The sequence below is a fragment of the Gracilinanus agilis genome, chromosome 1, assembly GCF_016433145.1.
Source record: "Gracilinanus agilis isolate LMUSP501 chromosome 1, AgileGrace, whole genome shotgun sequence".
NCBI classification, from domain to species: domain Eukaryota; kingdom Metazoa; phylum Chordata; class Mammalia; order Didelphimorphia; family Didelphidae; genus Gracilinanus; species Gracilinanus agilis.
In genome coordinates this window covers 29,748,902-29,767,168 of record NC_058130.1, presented here as the reverse complement: position 1 = coordinate 29,767,168, position 18,267 = coordinate 29,748,902, and the positions used below count along the sequence as shown (strand labels likewise).

General features: G+C 41.5%; 1 protein-coding gene across 1 annotated transcript in view; it reads left to right on the top strand.

The window, feature by feature from the left end:
• Positions 1 to 18,267, top strand: part of MAGI1 (membrane associated guanylate kinase, WW and PDZ domain containing 1) — a 767,369-nt gene that overhangs the window by 713,666 nt on the left and 35,436 nt on the right. The window contains exons 13-14 of the mRNA XM_044675760.1: positions 217 to 248; positions 14,198 to 14,414. Coding sequence (XP_044531695.1) covers positions 217 to 248; positions 14,198 to 14,414 — 249 coding nt within the window. The remainder of the gene's footprint in view (positions 1 to 216; positions 249 to 14,197; positions 14,415 to 18,267) is intronic.

Below are 18,267 nucleotides of genomic sequence, written 5' to 3'. Positions count from 1 at the left end.
CTCTCTCTCTCTCTCTCTCTCTCTCTCTCTCTCTCTCTCTCACTCTGCTTTGATTCGGTATGAACAGACTGGTAACTCCAGTGCCAGAGAGGAATCTGACATAACTCTGCAGATGGCTACGTTACACTGATACACCTGGGGATTTTTTTTTTCTTTAAGGAAAAGGTAACGTTTACATGCTAATGATTATTTTTTCCCTTGTTGCCATTTTTTCAGGACTGCCAGTTCCAAAGAGGAGCCCAAAGTCGGTAAGGACTTCTCATCTACTCTGGGTTCTTTGTGGGTGGTGGTTGTGGGGAGGAGGGCTCTGGATGGATCCGTTTCGGGGCTTCATTTGATGAACCGGTGCTTTGTGGTGGTGGTTGGGGGCTGCGAGGGCTAATGTTGAAATCATTAAGTTCTGGGTGTCTGTTGGATGCAGCAACGATTGTCTAAAACTGCAGACTGATTTGTGGGCAGGCTTTGGCAGCCCAGGTAAAGCATGTTTGAACATTTTTTAAAAGGCACTTAAAGAAAAAATCCACAACTGTTTTAGGAGGCGACTTTCTTCGCTCTTTTAACTTGAAATAAATGTCATTGTTTCCTTTGAAAGAGGCTCCACCTTCGTTCTCCATAGCCTTCCTCCCTGCCGGCTCTTCCTACCCTCTAACATTTCTCTACTCCCTCCCTGGTCTGCCTTTTTTTCCATGCACCAGGTGATAAATTATTTACCAATTATAAAGCATGCATGTTTAAGAAAGAGCCCCACTGTGGGTGCCTAGATTTCCGTGTGTTTGGAAAGCATGAGCTGGCCGAGCAGGCAGAGTAATTCATTTCCTTGCTGGGGAGGGCAGCAGCCTTTGTTGTTTCAGGGAGATTTTAGCAGCACTATATTGCAGGTGTGTGATTCTTTTACACACACACACACACACACACACACACACATGCACGCACAAAAATCAATCAATATTTTTGCTGTCCCTTCTAATCTGGATTCCCTTTGGAAGCCTTCCCTAGGTGCTGTGTTAGCTAATAGCTTGGAGGTTAGGGTGGAGAGCTTGCTGGTGAAAGCTCGGCTCCCAGGGCAGCGGAAAGAAATGGAGAGGCTAATTTAAAACTCAAAATCAGAAACTCTGCTGCTTATGGAAATTGATCCTATTTCCCATTTCCTTAGAACAGGAGAGAGGGGAGTGTGAACCCTGGCTTAGGTAACTACGTAGGTGGGTCCATGAAGAACTCTCCCAGCCTCTAAGACCCTCTAAAACTTTGCAGCTCAGACATCTGTAGCTCATTGGGTTACACCTGTCTGAAAAGAGCCGTTCAGAAGGGAATGGTGTTTGGGGGAGGGAGAAAGGGGGGCATTCCTTAATCAAATTAAAGGGAGCCTCCAGCTTCCTTAAGCTTCTCAGGAAGTTCTTGTTTCCTCCTAAGGAAAAGAAAAAGAAAAATCCCTGTAATAATTAATGCAATTCCAGTAGCTGGGAGCAATGCTGATTAAAGGCACGTGACTGCCGCTGTCAGCTTGCATTAATGTGGCATCCCAGAAGTGCCGCTCTGTGCTCACGATGAAATCACAGAAATGCTCAAGCATGTGTATGTGTGTGTGTGTCTGTGTGTGTGTGTGTGCGTGCGTGTGTGCACGAGCGTGTTTCCCCTGTCACAGGCAGAGATTAATTTGGCCTCCAGTAAGTGGAAACAGGTCTGAGACAATCCATGGGGGAAAGCCGGGGCTGTCTGAGCCCCCACCTGCTCTGCTTCCTGGGAGCCCACATTTATGGTCAGTGATGAGCCCATTGAGAGGGGCAGGGATTCAGGGCTAGCCAGATCCTGGGGACAAGGGACCCCTCTTGAGACTTTTACAGCAGCCTCAGCCTCTGCCTCTTTTAGGGGTTTTATGAAAGTTCATTTGCATGTATCTGCTGTCCTCTGGTGATGCTCACTCTGTACTCAGAGGCTGTCCAAGTGCTGAAGAACCGGAGCTCTGCTCTGGCTTCACTAAGGCTGGTTTGGTCCCTCTGCCAGTTTCCTTTTGTGAAAGGGATGCCGTTCACAGCAAGCCAACAGCTTTGGTTGTACTCCTGGAAGAAGTCGCCTTCCTCGCTGGCTCTCAGTCACCACAAGCCCAAAGGATGCTCTTGTTGTCCTAGAGAAGAGGAGAGGCTCCCGAGAACGGGTCCTTCCTTGGCCGTTGTCCGTGTCCCTTCCGAGACGGCTGTTTGTCGCCCCGTCGCTCTCCCCTCCTCTGCCCTGGCAGCTGTCTCACGGTTCTCCCTTCAAGGGAAATTAGCGGCTGCCCTGTTCCGTATATAAAGCTGCCCTTGCCATCTGTGATGAGGGGGAGCGCTTTGTGGGAGGATGCCTATTTGAATGTCACTCCCTCGTCCCTTGATTTTGACTTAGTGTGTTTAATGACTATTTTTTAAACAAAGAAAAGAAAAGAATTTCGCTCTGGATTTGAGGGGTTTGTAATGGGGTGGTTCGTGGACTTGGAGATACTAGATGTCAGGCTATCTGGAGGCCAGTGAAAGGACAACTTGAGACCAATCATGGTCAACAGAGACCACATGCTTGAATGTCTAGGATCGTGGCAGAACCATTTATAAGGATCAGAGATCTTGAGCTAGAAGGGACTTGAGAGATTGTCTCGCACAAACCCCTACCATTTTCCAGATGAAGCCATTGATCCCCAAAGGGTTCGAGTGACTTAATCATGGTTCCCAGAGCTAGATTTTCCTTCCTCCCAGTCCAGAATCTGAACCCATGTGCCACACTGGTCATAGCCTCAGATTTGTGAATCTAACTTTATCCTATCCCTTATGGTTCAGAAATCATTCACAGCATGTTGGTTTGAGAGCATGGTGGCAGCATTCCCTTTGCCTGGGATTTTTTTCATCACATTTTCAATAATTTAGAGGTTTTGATGAGATCAGAAAAGCCTACCTCTTTGATCTGTTTTTTTCCACCCCAATATTTCCTGTAGCTTTTTCTTAATAAGGAATTTTACCTGCTGGATTCAGTTTTAAGTTTTGAGTCTGTGGTTTAGGTACTCACCCTGGCCAGTGGGAATATCCTGAGTACATATGATCAACAATGATGTGATTTGGGTGAATTTTTTTCCTAAAGAATGGCAGAAATAAAACCAGTCAATTTCAGGGGTTTTCATGGTCTGAGTCAATCACTTGGACCAAAAATTTGTTTTTATAGAAATTCTGATTCAATCCCATGAGATTCTCTCTTACTCTTCTATGTTCAATCATGGTTTAGGGAAGCATGGATAATGGAAATTCTAAAATAATCCATAGCTATTTTTCTTAAACTAATCATGATTTCTCTTCCTTTCTCAATCCCCACCCACCCATCCAAGTTCTCTGAGTATAAATATCTCAGGGTAATAACAAGAGTAAGGGTAATAACAGGGATAACAATAAAGGGTACTAAATAAGAGTAAGGTTTTTTTGGTGGTGGTGGTTTTTTGTTTGTTTTTTTTACTAGCCTTTTTTTAAAATTCCATCCTCCAGAAGGGAATACTGAGAAAGTAGTTAGAATTTATAAAGTTAATGTGAAGATGAGTAACAGAAGAAGCCTGGGTAAGCCATAGCATTCCTAATTATTAAGGATCAAATGAGATGATAGATAGATAGATAGATAGATAGATAGATAGATAGATAGATAGATAGATAGATAGATGGATGGATGGATGGATGGATGGATGGATGGATAAACTTCTCTGCAAAGTTTAAGCATTATATAACATTACTAACTAGCACTTGGATAATCAGAAGTTGTCTATGCTGTTGTTGGCCCATCTCCCCATTCAGTTTGCCAGGGATAGCCTCTTCTGGGAATCACTGAATCACCTCATTTCAGAAATAGAAGGGACCTGGGAGGACAGCTCTTCTGACCCATTCCGGAATAAGAATTCTGGAATATTTCCAACCTGTGGTTTTCCAACCTCTGCTTGAAAACTTGCAGCGACGGGCATCTCACTATCTCCAATATGTCTTCCCATTTTGGAAATGGAGTTTTTCCTTTCATCAAGACCAGATTAACCCCTTATAACTTCTACTTACTGGTTCTTGTTCTGCACTCTGGACTCATCCCTCCTTTCCCTTCTACTTCCCATTGCTTTTTGCCTCACAATTAGAGCAATAAAAAGAATGAGCACAAAAGCAAGTCTTACAAGTTTTGATTGTATGTAGGCACTTAGTGGAGGACCCCGTGAGATGGAAGAGCAGGCCAGGGTTCCAAGTCAAGGTTCAACAGTTTCCAGGAAGGTAGGGAAAATGTGGAAAGCTTTAGAGCTATTGAACCCCAAACACTCTTTTTTTCTGATTTCTTGAAAACCTAGAGAAGAGACATTTTGCAGCTTTGAGTGTCTCTTCCAAGAATCCAGTTGATTTCCAAGAACCAAAATACATTTTCTCACCCAATCATTTTTTCCCCTTTTTTCTCTCATCAAAAGCCAGGACCCCCTGTGAAGTGCCTTTTTCCCCCCCTTCACAAATGAGCTAATGCATATGAAATTCTTTGTCAGCCTTAAAACACAATATGAATCAAGCTAATCTTGTTCCTGTTATTAGATCCTAAAAAAGATGAGCCCCCCCCGCCCCGACAGAGTAAGAAAGTCTTTTAAAATCTATGATTCTCTGTAATGTCAGGAGTGCTTTTTTATTATACCATGTTTTGTAAATGAGTCAGCTGAAGACTTGAAGAATCTAGATGGCACAGTGGATAGAGCACCAAGCCCCAAACCAGGAAGACCTGAGTTCAAATACAGCCTCAGATAGTTACTAGCTATGTGGCCCTGGACAAGTTACTTAACCAGTTTGCCTCAGTTTCCTCATCTGTAAAATGGGCTAGAGAAGGAAATGGCAAACCACTCCAATATCTCCGCCAAGAAAGCCCCAAATGGGGTCACAGAGAGTTGGACGCAACAGAAAAACTAATGAACAATATTTAAAGATGAACAAGATGGAGTGATTGGTCCAAGGCTACATATTTAGTCAATAATAGAGCCTGGGTTCAAAGAAAGTAAAGAGGGCTTGAGAAGATTTCTTCCTTGTTGTTTTCTGAGGAAAGAGCTCAGTTTTTCCATCCAACCTTTGGTGACACATAGGCCTAATTACCGATGAGTGCTGTGGGTTATTTTTTCCCAGAATATAGTGTTAAGAGCTATTGTAGGCCGAGGCCTCAGGAAGTAAGTGAACAGGAAATAATGTGGCCTAAAAATGACAAATCGATTAATAATTTTGCTTTTAAATGGATCAATTTGTCATATTTGTGCCATACCAATTCTTTTTATCATTTAAATGCCTAAGCACTGTCTATATTCATTTGCTTTTTGGAGCAAATATTTTCAGTTCCTATTACAAACATTTCCATTTGGGAGGCACTCAATGCAATACTGATAAGCTGATTTTTTCCCCCTGCACTTTTTCCTTATCATTGCCTCCCAATCTGACTGCTCTCCCAGGTTGCAAGAAGTATATAATAATGATTATAATTGCAACAAAAGCAGTAATGATTCTACCATTGAAGCACGGTAACATCCATGGGAATAGACAGATAGTTATTCTTAGAGTCAGGTCATTCTTCCACCACATCCCAGCCAGAAGCCCCTCCATTTCTCTTAGAGCTCCAAACAACTCCCCAAGACCAGCAGTTGCAGAGCTGATGCATTTTAGTCTTAGGAAATGCACTGAATTAATTAGTAGAGGGAAGTTGTCTCACTAGAGTCTTAGAATAAAATCACAAGTCCCAATCAAAGTAATAATACTCCCAATAATAGCTAACCCTTCCATGGTGTTTTAAGATTTGCAGAGCATTATATATTCATAAATAAATTTAAACTGATTCATTTTAAACTTATAACAAACTCGGTAAATTTTATGGGTTTTATTATCCCCATTTTAGATATGGAATTTAAGATTCAGCAAGGTTCAATGACTCATCATGGTCAGGCAACTAATGTCAGAACTAAGGCTCTTCTGACTCACACCCAGCCTTCTCTTTGTTGTATTTCATTGTATACTCAATATAGGGCCTTTAGTATTCCTTTGGCAGGCTGGTGTACAACATGGATCCTGATGACCTGGGACAGTCAACAAAACTCCTCCAAATGAAACGAGTTGACCTCTCTCCCATAGGATTTGTCCCACTGAATATGGCCACTGAGGAACAGAAATCTGCCTCCAATTTGAGATCTTTCTCTTAGTATTGTTACTCTAAAGGATGCTATTGTTCTATTGGTTGACCGAATGGATCCCCTTATTTCCAGATCAGAGAATCTTAGAACTAAAGGAGACCTCAGAAGTCAAAGATTATCTAATCCCTTCATTTTACATGAGAGGAAACTGAGGCAAAGAGAAATTAAACCTCTATACCAAACTCACAAAAGGATGGCTAATAATAATAATTAGCAATAATGATGATGATTTGATGAAGATGATGATACTAATAACTTCCATTTATATAGCATTTAGAGAGATTCAGAAAGTTCTTGGTAGAGAAGATAGGACCTAGGTTATCCTGATTCAAACCAAGTTCTTCCTGCTTCCCCAGTCTAGTCCTTGAAGTCATTCTTCCTCTAGAACCCAAACCCACTGATCCCTCCTCTTGTTCTCTTTCACCTACATCACCAGGCTCCCATGACCTCTCTGCAGCTAATTACTATGCAGTTATGGAAACCCAATCATTGACTCCTTGTTACCAACATAGACTGATTGATCAAGAGCCAGAAAGATCCTCAGAGGTTGTTCTGTCCTATCCCCTCATTTTTACAGATGAGAAAACTGAGAGCCACAAGCTAACACCAAGAGGAAATGCCAGAGATGGCATCAGAAACCAAGTCCTCTCTAAATTCTTCTTCAGATCTGTCCATCAGGCCATTTGCTGTGACCCAACGGACCAAATTCTCATTCTGGAAAAATCAAAATGGGGAAGGAGGGACAAGGTCTATGCTAGACATGGAAGATACAAAGACAAGCACAAAATAGCCCCTGCCCTCGAGATGCTTACATTCTATGCATATAGACTATTGGATGCAGAGTAGATCCAAATAAATCCAAGGGAGTTTAGGGAGGGCAGGAAATGAAAGGAGATGAGGTGAAACCTGGTATTTCTTATGAGTTTGGCCAGTGAATATACTGTGGGGCCCGCATTTCCTGGGAGGTTTTACAGATTCCCGAAATAGCAAACAGTGACCTTTATTTGAGAGTTGTATAAACATGGCCTTTATTTGTGTAAGATTCTTGACACTTACCCAAGAAAGAATTGCATGTCCAAACTAATTAGCATACTCATATTTTATCGGTGGTGGGTTTTGAACCTTCCTGACACCCTGCAGATAGCATCGGGTCTTTAGAAAGCCTGAGTCTCAAACATGATCTTAAACACAGAATAGGCTCTCAAATTAAGTCATTTTCCTAATTGAGCTCAATTAAAAAAAAATGAAATGAGACTATCTACATGAAAACTCTTAATAGGTAGAGGGGAGGGAGAGTACAGCTTAGAGCATGCCACTCAGTGGTATTCTCTCTCTGGCTCTGTTTTTATAACACATCCTCATGATGCTATTAAATTTTTATTTTCCACAAACCAGGGCAGAATTTAGAAAGAACTCAGAAGGAACACAGAGGTACAGTTTGGCGGAGATCCTGCTTTGCCAAGCCCTCCATAAAGCATCTATAATTATCTAGAAAATCAGTCTAAATGAATCCTTCATTGTGGATGTGGAGGGGTATAATATCCTAGGGATTGGGGAGTAGAGGATTGGTTTAACCCAACCCAGCTGACTGTACCTGAATGGACACCTTCCCTGAAGCTCCTTGTTAGCTCTCCAAAAGAACAAGCCCTTTCAGCCCAAGTTCAGTACAGTGAGGGAATTGTCCATAATTTTCAACTAACTGCCAGAAGATAGCATGCACACCCACTTACCATTCTGGGAACAGTATGATGAGAACTGAGAAATCAAACTACCTAAGAAAAGCTCTCTTGAAATTCAGCTCTCTCGGGCATTTTCAGCTCTCTCTCTCATGCTCAGATGATTCTGAAAGCCCGAGGTCCCTATGATGTGATGTTAAATCTCTCCTCTGACATTTACCAGCCCTGTGACCCTGGGAAGAACACTTAAGTGCTGTCTGCCTCAGTTTCTTTATCTGTAAAATAGGGTTAATAAAAACACCAACTTCATAGGGTCATTGTAAGGATCAAATAAGAAGATATTTTAAAAGTGCTTTAAATTCTTAAGCACTGTGTAAGTTAACAATTTACCATGATGGTGATAATGAAGATACCAAGATGCCTCTCATTATTATATAGTTGTTTTTTTTTTTTCAAATTGTGTTTCATTCCCAAAAAGCCAGTCAGGTTTTTGAACCTTTTATCTGATTGAAAATGTGAAAAATAAAAAAAAACAAAAAAAAACAGGTATTTTCTCTTCTTCCCTCTTTTAAAAAGCAGCCAATTATTATTGATTTAATTTATTTATTATATGTACTATTTGTTATGGGCCAAGGACACATTGAGAAAGAGGCTAGAGATTGGAGTGGGCTTGATACTAGGAATTTCTTTTTAAAAGAGAACAAAAGAGTAGGTGCCCCCAGGGAAAAGATCCCAGAAGACACCTTAGTCCAAAGTGCCCATTTCTCAGATTAGAAATCTGAAGCCCACCGAGATGGGTGGCAAGAGGCAGTCAGAATTTGAACTCAAGTCATAGGCTTATCAGATCTAATGTAGTGGGCTTCCTAGTTTCGCCCTCCATCTATACTTCACAAAGTAGAAGCAAGGCAAGATTGATAGCTCTACCCTAGGCAGCTCTTGACAAAGCCTGTCTGCAATGCACAAGAACGGCGAGATGAGCCCAAGGCGTCTGGCACCATTACTTAACTCTGGAATTAATTCACTGTTCATGAGCCCCAGCTGGATAAATGGCACCAGGCTCTCGGCTCTGTTATTTCTCTCTGAAGCTGAGACAGGTTGGGCTCCTGCAAGTGTCAGAACAGGAGAGAGCTGCAACTTCTCAACCAGCCATCCCTTGATTTTCAATGAAATTTCCATTTTTAAAAATCAATTAAAAGGTAATTATTTTCTCTCTCTCCTACTTCCCCGGGGGGAGAAAAGACAAGAAAGTCGATATAATAAACAGGTAGACTCAAACAAACCTAAACTGAATATTGACCACATCCCAAATTTGTATGTCTCATTCTGCACCCTGAATCCACCACCTCTCTGTCAAGAGGTGGTTAGCAGAGGGGTAGGTAGGGGGCTCAATGGATTGAGAGCCAGATGGGAGGTCCTGGGTTCAAATTTGGCCTCAGACACTTCCTAGCTATGTCACTTAAACCTCCATTACCTAGCCCTTGGCACTCTTTTGTGTTGGAACTGATATACAGTATTGATTCTGAGATGGAAGTAGAAGTCTTTAAAAAAAAAAAAAAGAAGAAGAAGAGGAAGAAGAAGCGGTTAGCAGGCAGCATCCGAAATCCTTTCGGGTGAGATACCTTGTTAGAAGATTATTTCAGGTGTGAGAGGGAGCAAATCCCCATGAACCTTTTTAGAAAGCTAAGAGCCTTACTTGGTATTAAGATAACAATAACAATAATAATAATGAAGAGTATTTATATACATGTCACTTTAAGGTTGGCCAAATCTTTGACATATGTCATAGGAGATTTGAGATACGAACCTTATTTATCTCATTTGGTCCTCAAAACAGCCATGTGAGGCAGATGGCATTATCCTCATTTTCCAGATGAAAAAAACAGACTTAGAGAGTAATTTGTTTGGAGGGTCACAGAACATGGTGAGTGCCAGAAGCAAGACTTGTCTCGGGTCTTTCTGATTTCAAGTCTATCCACAATACTGCTATTATTATTGTTCGGCCATTTCGGTTGTGACTCTTTGTGACCCCATTTAGGGATGTCTTGGCAAAGATACTGGAATGGTTTGCCATTTCTTTCTCCAGCTCATTTGACAGGTGAGGAAATTGGAGCAAAAAGGGTTAAGTGACTTGCCCAGGGTCACCCAGCTAGTAAGAATCTAAAGCCAGATTTGAACTCAAATGCCATGATGGCAACTAGCAGGAAATAAAAAGTAGCTTCTGTGCCTTTTAAAGCAAGGACTGTTCTACTATGGTCATGTAAATTCTCACCAAATATCTCTAAGAGATGCCAAGAGAACAGTCATCACTAGTCCCATTGTGGAAACTGAGGCACAGTCAATTAGTAAACATTTATTAAGCACCAACTCTGTTGCTGGCACCAAAAAAAGAACCTCCAGCTGAGGCGGAGATGATCAATCTCTTCTCATAGGTCAGACATCAGATAGCAGCAGGCACTTGCTCACTCCCTGCTATATAAACTGAACCATGGCTGGGCCACATTCCAGTAATTGACAGATTTAGCCCCTTCTTTAAAAACATTTTGATGGAATTAAATTGCAGAAAGGATTAACTTTTTCACAAAGTTGTAGGAAGAACTAGATTCTATTTCAGAATGTTTTCTCATTTTCCCTAAAGCTTTTATTTATTTATTTATGTTGGGTGGATATCTTCAGCTTTTCTCTATCACACTCCTTTCCCAATAACCCTCACCCTGTGCCCCCCTAGAAAACCCTCCCACGTCCCTATAGCTTTGAAATCTAGCCGGCTAGCAATAGTGACTCACAGGGCTTTAGGAATTAGCTGATTCCTCTTAATCCAAGTTTCACCTATAATATACAGAAAATGTTCAAGCGGAATAGTTTAGAGACTGGACTTAGTCAGGAAGCTATGAGATCATGGGCAATAACAGCATGATTTGATGAGAAGAGGCTGAGTGGCTGGCTCTACAAATGCTTTCTCTGACCCTCCCTTTGTGACCTTGAGCAAATCACTTTACCTCCCTGGGCTTCAGTTTCCTCATCTGTAAAATGGGGGAGTTGGATGAGATGACTTCTCAAGTCCCTTCCAGGTCAAATTTCACGGTCCTTTGGCCTTGGACAATCCAGCATTGTAGAATCTTTACAGAAGTGTTGTGGGACTCAGGTGAGATAATGACAAGCAGAGGGCTTGGAAACCCTTTAAGGTAGTATGGATATCACTTATTAGTCCTGTTATTGTTACTGAAAGTGGGTTTGGCTCCCAAGAAACTCTTTAAGCTGTCCAGTCTTTTATCTGGCTCAAGATGCAGAAATAATCAGATGGTATCTGGTTTCCTCTTCCTCCTCCTTTTGTTAGTCAGCTATTATGCTCCAAGGAAGCATGGAAAAAAACGGGGTCACAGAGAGAGAGAGAGAGAGAGAGAGAGAGAGAGAGAGAGAGAGAGAGAGAGAGATAAACAGAGAGACAGAGAGACTAAGAAAGGGGGAAGAGAGAGAGAGAGAGAGAGAGGGAGGGAGGGGGGGAGGAGGGGAGGAAAGGATGAAGACAGACAAAAAGAGGATTGNAAAAAAAAAAAAAAAAAACTGTTCTAGAACCATTGTCTAACCATGAGAGTAGAAATGGAACCATTCCTAATCCCTAAATGTTTGATAGTTGTCTATGCACATTTAGTGAGCATTTATCTTTCTAATTTTGTTTTACTTAGGATCATAGGTTCAGAACTGAGCAGATACTTAGGAGCTGCTTAGTGTCCTCTCTCATTTTCACCCAGCTTGTAGGTGATGGAAACAGGCAAGTTTGGGGCTGTGTGATTCGGTGGAAACAATTCTCTCCATGAAGTCACACCCCCCAAGTTTAAATCCTGTCAGATCTTAAGTAGATTGTAGAACCTTCCCGGCCTCAGTTTCCACTTTGTGAAAATGAGGGTGTTTGTCTAGATGACCTCTAAGATCTCTCTCAGATCATAGCACTGATCCATTCACGAAGGGGTAAGCGGAAGGATCATTTTATAGATATACATTTACCAAGCTCTAGAAAAAAAGAACCAAGACAATTCTGACTCATTCATTCAGAAAGTATTGATTTAGCACCTACTATGTGTTAGATACTAGTTAAAAAGACACATTCCAAACAACCCTTTCCTTTATGGGTATTTTTTTTTTCCTTCTACTAAGAGGGAAACATTGTGTACAGATAAGTCAATACAAGTTACCTATCAAGTGACCTCAATATAATTTCAGCAGAGTGTGGGGAGAGGGAGGAGTTGAATTGCATGATAAATGTCGCATGAATAAATGTCTCCTGTTTTTCCCCCACTCTGCTCTGTCCCCTTCCCCCCCCCCCCCCACTGCCTATTCCTTTGAGATTAAAAGCTTTCCTTAAAAATGGGCGAGCCCTTGACTAAATAGGTCTTTTACTGGTTCGGCTTTAATGAATTTCCCCACTAATGGAATTTAAGCAGAACCCTCTTCCCTTAATCCCATTTGTACTTCTGACTTCTATAACAGTAATTGCAAATCATATATTCAACAAATCAGAGTTGAAATCCCCTTAAGCAAAGCAAATGAGGACGTGAGGTTTCATTTTGAATAAAGGGTGGAACGTTGGTAGGTGAAATTTCATGCTAGCCTAATTCATTAGGAAAAAGCATCTCCGTTATGAATACATTCCTTATTCTTTATTTGCATCAGTTCCAGTAATTACATCATGCTGGCCTGAGTGTAGGCTATTCCATTCAATTCATCAGCATTTTAGAAGTGCCTACTATGGGCTAAGCACTAGGAATAGGAGGTCAAGATAGAACTGCCCTTGTTTTGTGGCCCTTGTGTTCTCCTTCTAAGTATCTGCTTTCTACTTCTCTATCCATAATTAAAGTAACGAGGGCCATCTTTGAATGCTTCACAGCATCAGAGACAGAGAGGCAGTCTACTGGAGTGAATAGAGGACTGGCCTCAGAACTAGAAAAAATGAGCTCGAAGGTCTCTTGCCTTTTCAGCTGGAAATGTGATCCTGGGCAATGCACTTAATCTCAGCTCTGTCTCCTGGCTCACCTAGCTGCCTTAGGTTTTGGCAGCTAATATCCCACCTTCTACAGTCCCACCTTTCCCATTCCCTCCCTCATGCTCGTGCATTCCCTCTGTGATTATTTCCTGTTTATCCTGTCTGTATCTGTTTGTATGTTCTCTTTCCCATTAGACTGAATTCCAGGCAGACGCAGTCTGTCTTTTGCCTTTCTTTGGATCCCCTTCAGTTAGCACAGTGCCTGGCATATAACTATAAGGGATGCTTAATAAGTGCTTATTGAGGGGGCAGCTGGGTGGCTTAGTGGATTAAGAGTCAAGCCTAGAGATGGGAAGTCCTGGGTTCAAATTTGGCCTCAGGCACTTCCCAGCTGCTTGAGTCTGGACAAGTCACTTAAACCTCCATTGCCTAGCCCTTACCACTCTTCTGCCTTGGAACTAATATACAATATAGATACATAATATATATAGATAAATAGATTGATAGAGATAGATAGATAGATAGATAGATAGATAGATAGATAGATAGATAGACACATAGATAGATAGATAGATGATAGATAGATAGATAGATAGATGATAGATAGATAGATAGATAGATAGATAGATAGATAGATAGATAGATAGATAGATAGATAAACTGAATGAATGAATGAATGAATGAATGAATGAATGCTTATTCACCTTGCTTAATTTAGCATTCATTGCTCTAGGAAACTCTTGGACAATAAGAGTTCAGAACTGATACCAACTCTAAAATCAAGAGTTTCAGGGAAGATATCAGCCTTCATTGGAGAAGGGGTTTTCTTCATCCCCATATCAATGGATTGGCAGGTCCACTGCCTAATTCTCTTTATATATAAGGTGGAATAAGGAAGGCAAATGTTTTTAACCAAATGCAGATAGCAAAGGCAATTTGAGGATCCAATTGGAGCCCCAGGTGCATTTCTCCTGAATTTTACAGGCTTAAATTTAAAACATTTGTGCTATTGGGGGCAGCTTGTTGTCTCCAGAGTAATGATATTAAAACAGATGCCTCTCTTTGCAAACCTTCTTGGGGTCCGAGGAACCTCTAATGAACATTTGATTTGTTTTCTGCCATCGTAGGTTTTGTGATTCTATCTTTTCCATTTTTCCTGCCCATCTCTCTGTTTGCCCATTGCCAGGGGATTTATCTGCACTCAGCATTAACTGGAGCAAGGTGGAAGCCAAAATGTTGTTTATATATTTATATATGTGTATGCAGAAATGCTGAACAAAGAAAAAATGATGGCGAACACCCACTCGGAAGACCAATAATAACCCTCTGTTCTTTCTCTTTCTGCTTGCTTTCTGACAGCAACCACTGGAGAGGAAAGATAGCCAAAACAGCTCTCAGCATAGTGTCTCCAGCCACCGGAGCGGACACACGGCTTCCCCCAGCCATAGCACACAGGCGCTGCCCGACTTCCCTCCCGCTGAGGCCCCAGCAGCAGACCAAATAGACAGCTCTGGACAGAAAAAGCCAGATCCCTTCAAAATCTGGGCTCAGTCCAGGAGCATGTATGAAAGCCGACGTGAGTACCAAACAGGTCCCTCTGTTTGTGATTCTGGCGGCAGTGGGGCTCTTCCTTGGCTGTCCAGGCCTCCAACCTCTCCCTTTTCGATGTTTATTGAAAATATAAGAGACAACTAGGTAGCTCAGGGCATAGAGAAGGGAGAGTCTGGGTTCAAATGTGACCTCACTGGCTGTGTGACCCTGGGCAAGTCACCTACCCCTCTCCCCCAATTGCCTAGCCCTTATTTCTCTTCTACTTTAAAACCAATACTTAGTACTGATTCTAAAAAAAGAAGATAGGGGGTTTTGTTTTTGTTTTTCTTAAAAGGAAAGAAAAGAAAATACAGGGTTTTCAGTTTACTAAATGGATGCATGTAAATGAGGTATGGAGGAGAATGCTATAGAGATCAGCAAGTCAAATCTGCCGGACATTTATAAGGACTCAATTATGTTTCCTGTACAAAAGAGAGAGAGAGAAATTGATGTTCCTAAAAAAAAAAAAAAGAAAGAAAGAAGGAAAGAAAGAAAGAAAGAAAGAAAGAAAGAAAGAAAGAAAGAAAGAAAGAAAGAAAGAAAGAGAAAGAGCCTGGATGAAAATGGATTTTCCCCTCCTTCAGTTAAAAGAACCTGAAGATAAGAGATGCTGTCTCATTAATTCCTTCTTGAGTGGAGATTATGGTGTGCCCTGAGCTCAGATTCCCTTCTTGTGTAGTGGCTCTGATATACAATAGGACATAAATGTGATTGGCTTGGATTGCAAAGATAATGGGAAGAAATTAAATGCTTTCTTAGTGCCTTCTTGATTTTTCAAAATGCTGGTAGATTTTAGGCAATTATCTATTCCTCTAATCATCCCCCAAACCAATAGCTAGAGTAAGTAGCGTTTGCTTTCATTATTTATAAGGCTGCTTGGCATGATGCTTTGGCCTTAGCTTGTCTCTGTATACCAGGAAGGAAGCAGGCTTACATGCTGGACATGCTCTGGAGCTCTTATAATGCACAGGCTCTTATGCCTAACTCTAATTTCTCTTGTCATTACAAGACAATTTGCAAAGCATATTAAGCAGAAAGCACATTCATTTTGGGTAAGAACAGGACGATGACCTAAAAAGCCCAGGATGGGAATGTTAAATACGGTCTTATTGTTGTCACTGGGAGTTTTACATGATGAAGACTTACTGAAGTTAGTGTAAAAGACTAAATTCTCACCGTAGCATGTTTTGGAAAGTCCTGTCCTAGATCCGAGGCAAAAGAGAGGATGGTTCTTTCCTGGTTGCTTCTTTGCTAAAGGTAGTTGTATGAAGGAAGAAGAGAGAAACGAATTGCTCTCTCCCCCCCCCCCCCCCCAGTAGGCACAATGGAGGGTACTTCTGGATTTGGAATCAAGGGTCTGCATTCAAATCTAGTTTCAGCCATTTAATACCTAAGCAATCTTGATCAACCATCATCTTGCTGGATCTCTGTTTCCTCATCTATTTAATGAGGAGGTTGAACGAGATGGCCCCTCAGTGCCCTTCCAGATGTTAATCCTACAAACCACTTATTGAACGGTGCCCCAAGAGAAATGGGCTTGGCCCCGGTCCTGAGAGAGGAAGGCAGAATTGCCCCAGTGCTTATAAGCACAGTGCCTCTGCATAGACTTTCCAGCTCCATCCTCATGAATGTGGGTACAATATGTTTCCTTTATTTACAGTAGCATTCCAGAGCTTAGATTCATCTTCTCTGGAACCTGAAGAGAATCAAGATATGAAGTGACTAGATCCGTCTCTTAAGAGGGCTTTGGCAAAGCAGATGATCTCGAAACAATGGCTTTTTGGGGTGAAGGTTTCAGGACTGGATCTCTCAGAATTCTCCTCCCCCACCCTCATCCCCAACCCCCACCTTCTCCTTCAAGGGACAAATAAATGCCATTGACCCTTTCTGATAGAGACCCTTCTTAAAAGTCAGCGATCTTTCTTACCCAGAAGAGCTCCATTTAAGACTATCAAGGCAAGAAGGATGTTGGCCACCGTGATGATTCATACTGTTGTTCCTCTTTGGAAAAAATGTGATGGAGAATTTGATACTATCACTCAGGCTGTAGGCCAAGAAAACAGAATGGTCATAGCCAGCTCAACCCATGGTAATGAATACTCTGCATCACTGATGGAGGCTGATGATATTTTGACGCTGGCACATGGCCAGCCTTCATGGGTTTTTTTTTTTTATTGCATTGCCTTAGGGACTTCCATTGACCTGTTGATTGGGAAGTTTTTAATCTGCAAAATGCACAGTAATCACCTTTGTGCAATAGTGACTTTTAGACTTCTTTTCTTGACAGTAATAAGAGCCCAAGAAGAATACGAAGGTAGATGGATGTGGGAAAAGCAAACTAACTGTTAGATTTAAAATTATCTTGAGAGATGGCACTTTGGTTAAGAAATGTTGGTTTATTGAATATATATCTATATATTGGTTAGGCCAGCATCATAACTCATAAAGCGATATATAAATCTATGGCCTTCTCAAATGACCAGCAACCTGGAAGCTGACTCAAGTCACTTAATAAATAATTTTAGGGACTCACTATTCAGCTCCTCCCTTGTATATCCCAAGACATTTCTGATTGGCAGATAGCTAATTAAGAGATAATCTATCAAACCATCCACCCCACTCCATCTCCATAGATGGACACATGAGGGGTTTGTCACCTACACTGAAAAAGAACCCTTCTCTACTTCATTTATTAACCAAATTCTGTTCAAAAGAAAGACATTCTTTTGGATTCTTAAGGACAAAGAAAATGCATAGACTGGATGAAATCTCTGACCCAGAGCTCAGACACAGGAATACAAAGAAATTCTCACTGACCCTTGTAAAGAAGCTAATATAGTATATAAAAAATAAATTCTCACACGAACACAGAAGATGACAAAGGGTAATAGAAAGATGACCTGGGAGGCAGAAAATAAGGGATTAAGTCCTTCTTCAAACATTTCTTGGTTGTGTGGTCCTATAAATCCTCCGAGTCTATAAGGCTCAGACAAGATGCCAGCCTCCCCTAGTAGACAGAACTGGACTCCCAAGTCAAAAGAATCCTAGTCCTAGTTCCTATCCCTATAATTACATCTCAATCTTGAGAGAAATGGGCTTCCAAACCTTAGAACTTTATGTAAATGCGAGTTCTTTTTATTACCAAGACTTTTTCAAAAGGAGAGTCACTATTTGATTTTCAGTATTCCTGTTGTACAAGTGAAATAGGTGAAGATCATGGGATTTTAGAATGAGAAGGGCCACCTAGTCAAATCCATAACCAAAGAAGACTCCCCATTACTACATTCCTAATGAACAGACATGTCGCCTCTGCATGAAGATATCCAGTGAAGAGGAGCCCATCACCACCTCTCAAGGCAACCCCTTCCACGTTCTGGTGGTGCCTAGCCATTAGCACAGTTTTCCTGACACCAAGCAAAATTGGTCTCTTTGCCTCACCACTTTCACCCATTGGTTCTGTCTCCCAGGGCCAGACAAAACAAGTCTAATTGTTCTACTCAACTACCCATCCAGTGCTCGAAGACACCAATTGTTTCCCTAACCCTCGTCCTCTTCCCCCAAGTCTTCTCTTTTTCGATCTGAGCACCCACAGTTGTCCAATCTTCTTAGGACAGGGGCTCAGCTATCCACAATTGGGCAAAGATAAGAGATTCTTTGATTTCAGTACCAGAAAGCTTTCCATTGACTACTGTGTTGGGTCAGCCAGCAGTGAGCTGAAGCACTTAGAGTAAAGGCTTTCTAAGGAGTAGTAATTTCACAATGACTTGGGTTTCGTCACTAATAGAGCTTAGCTTTTTCAAGAGGTACATTTCATTTCAATGGCTCTACCTCAGCTGAGA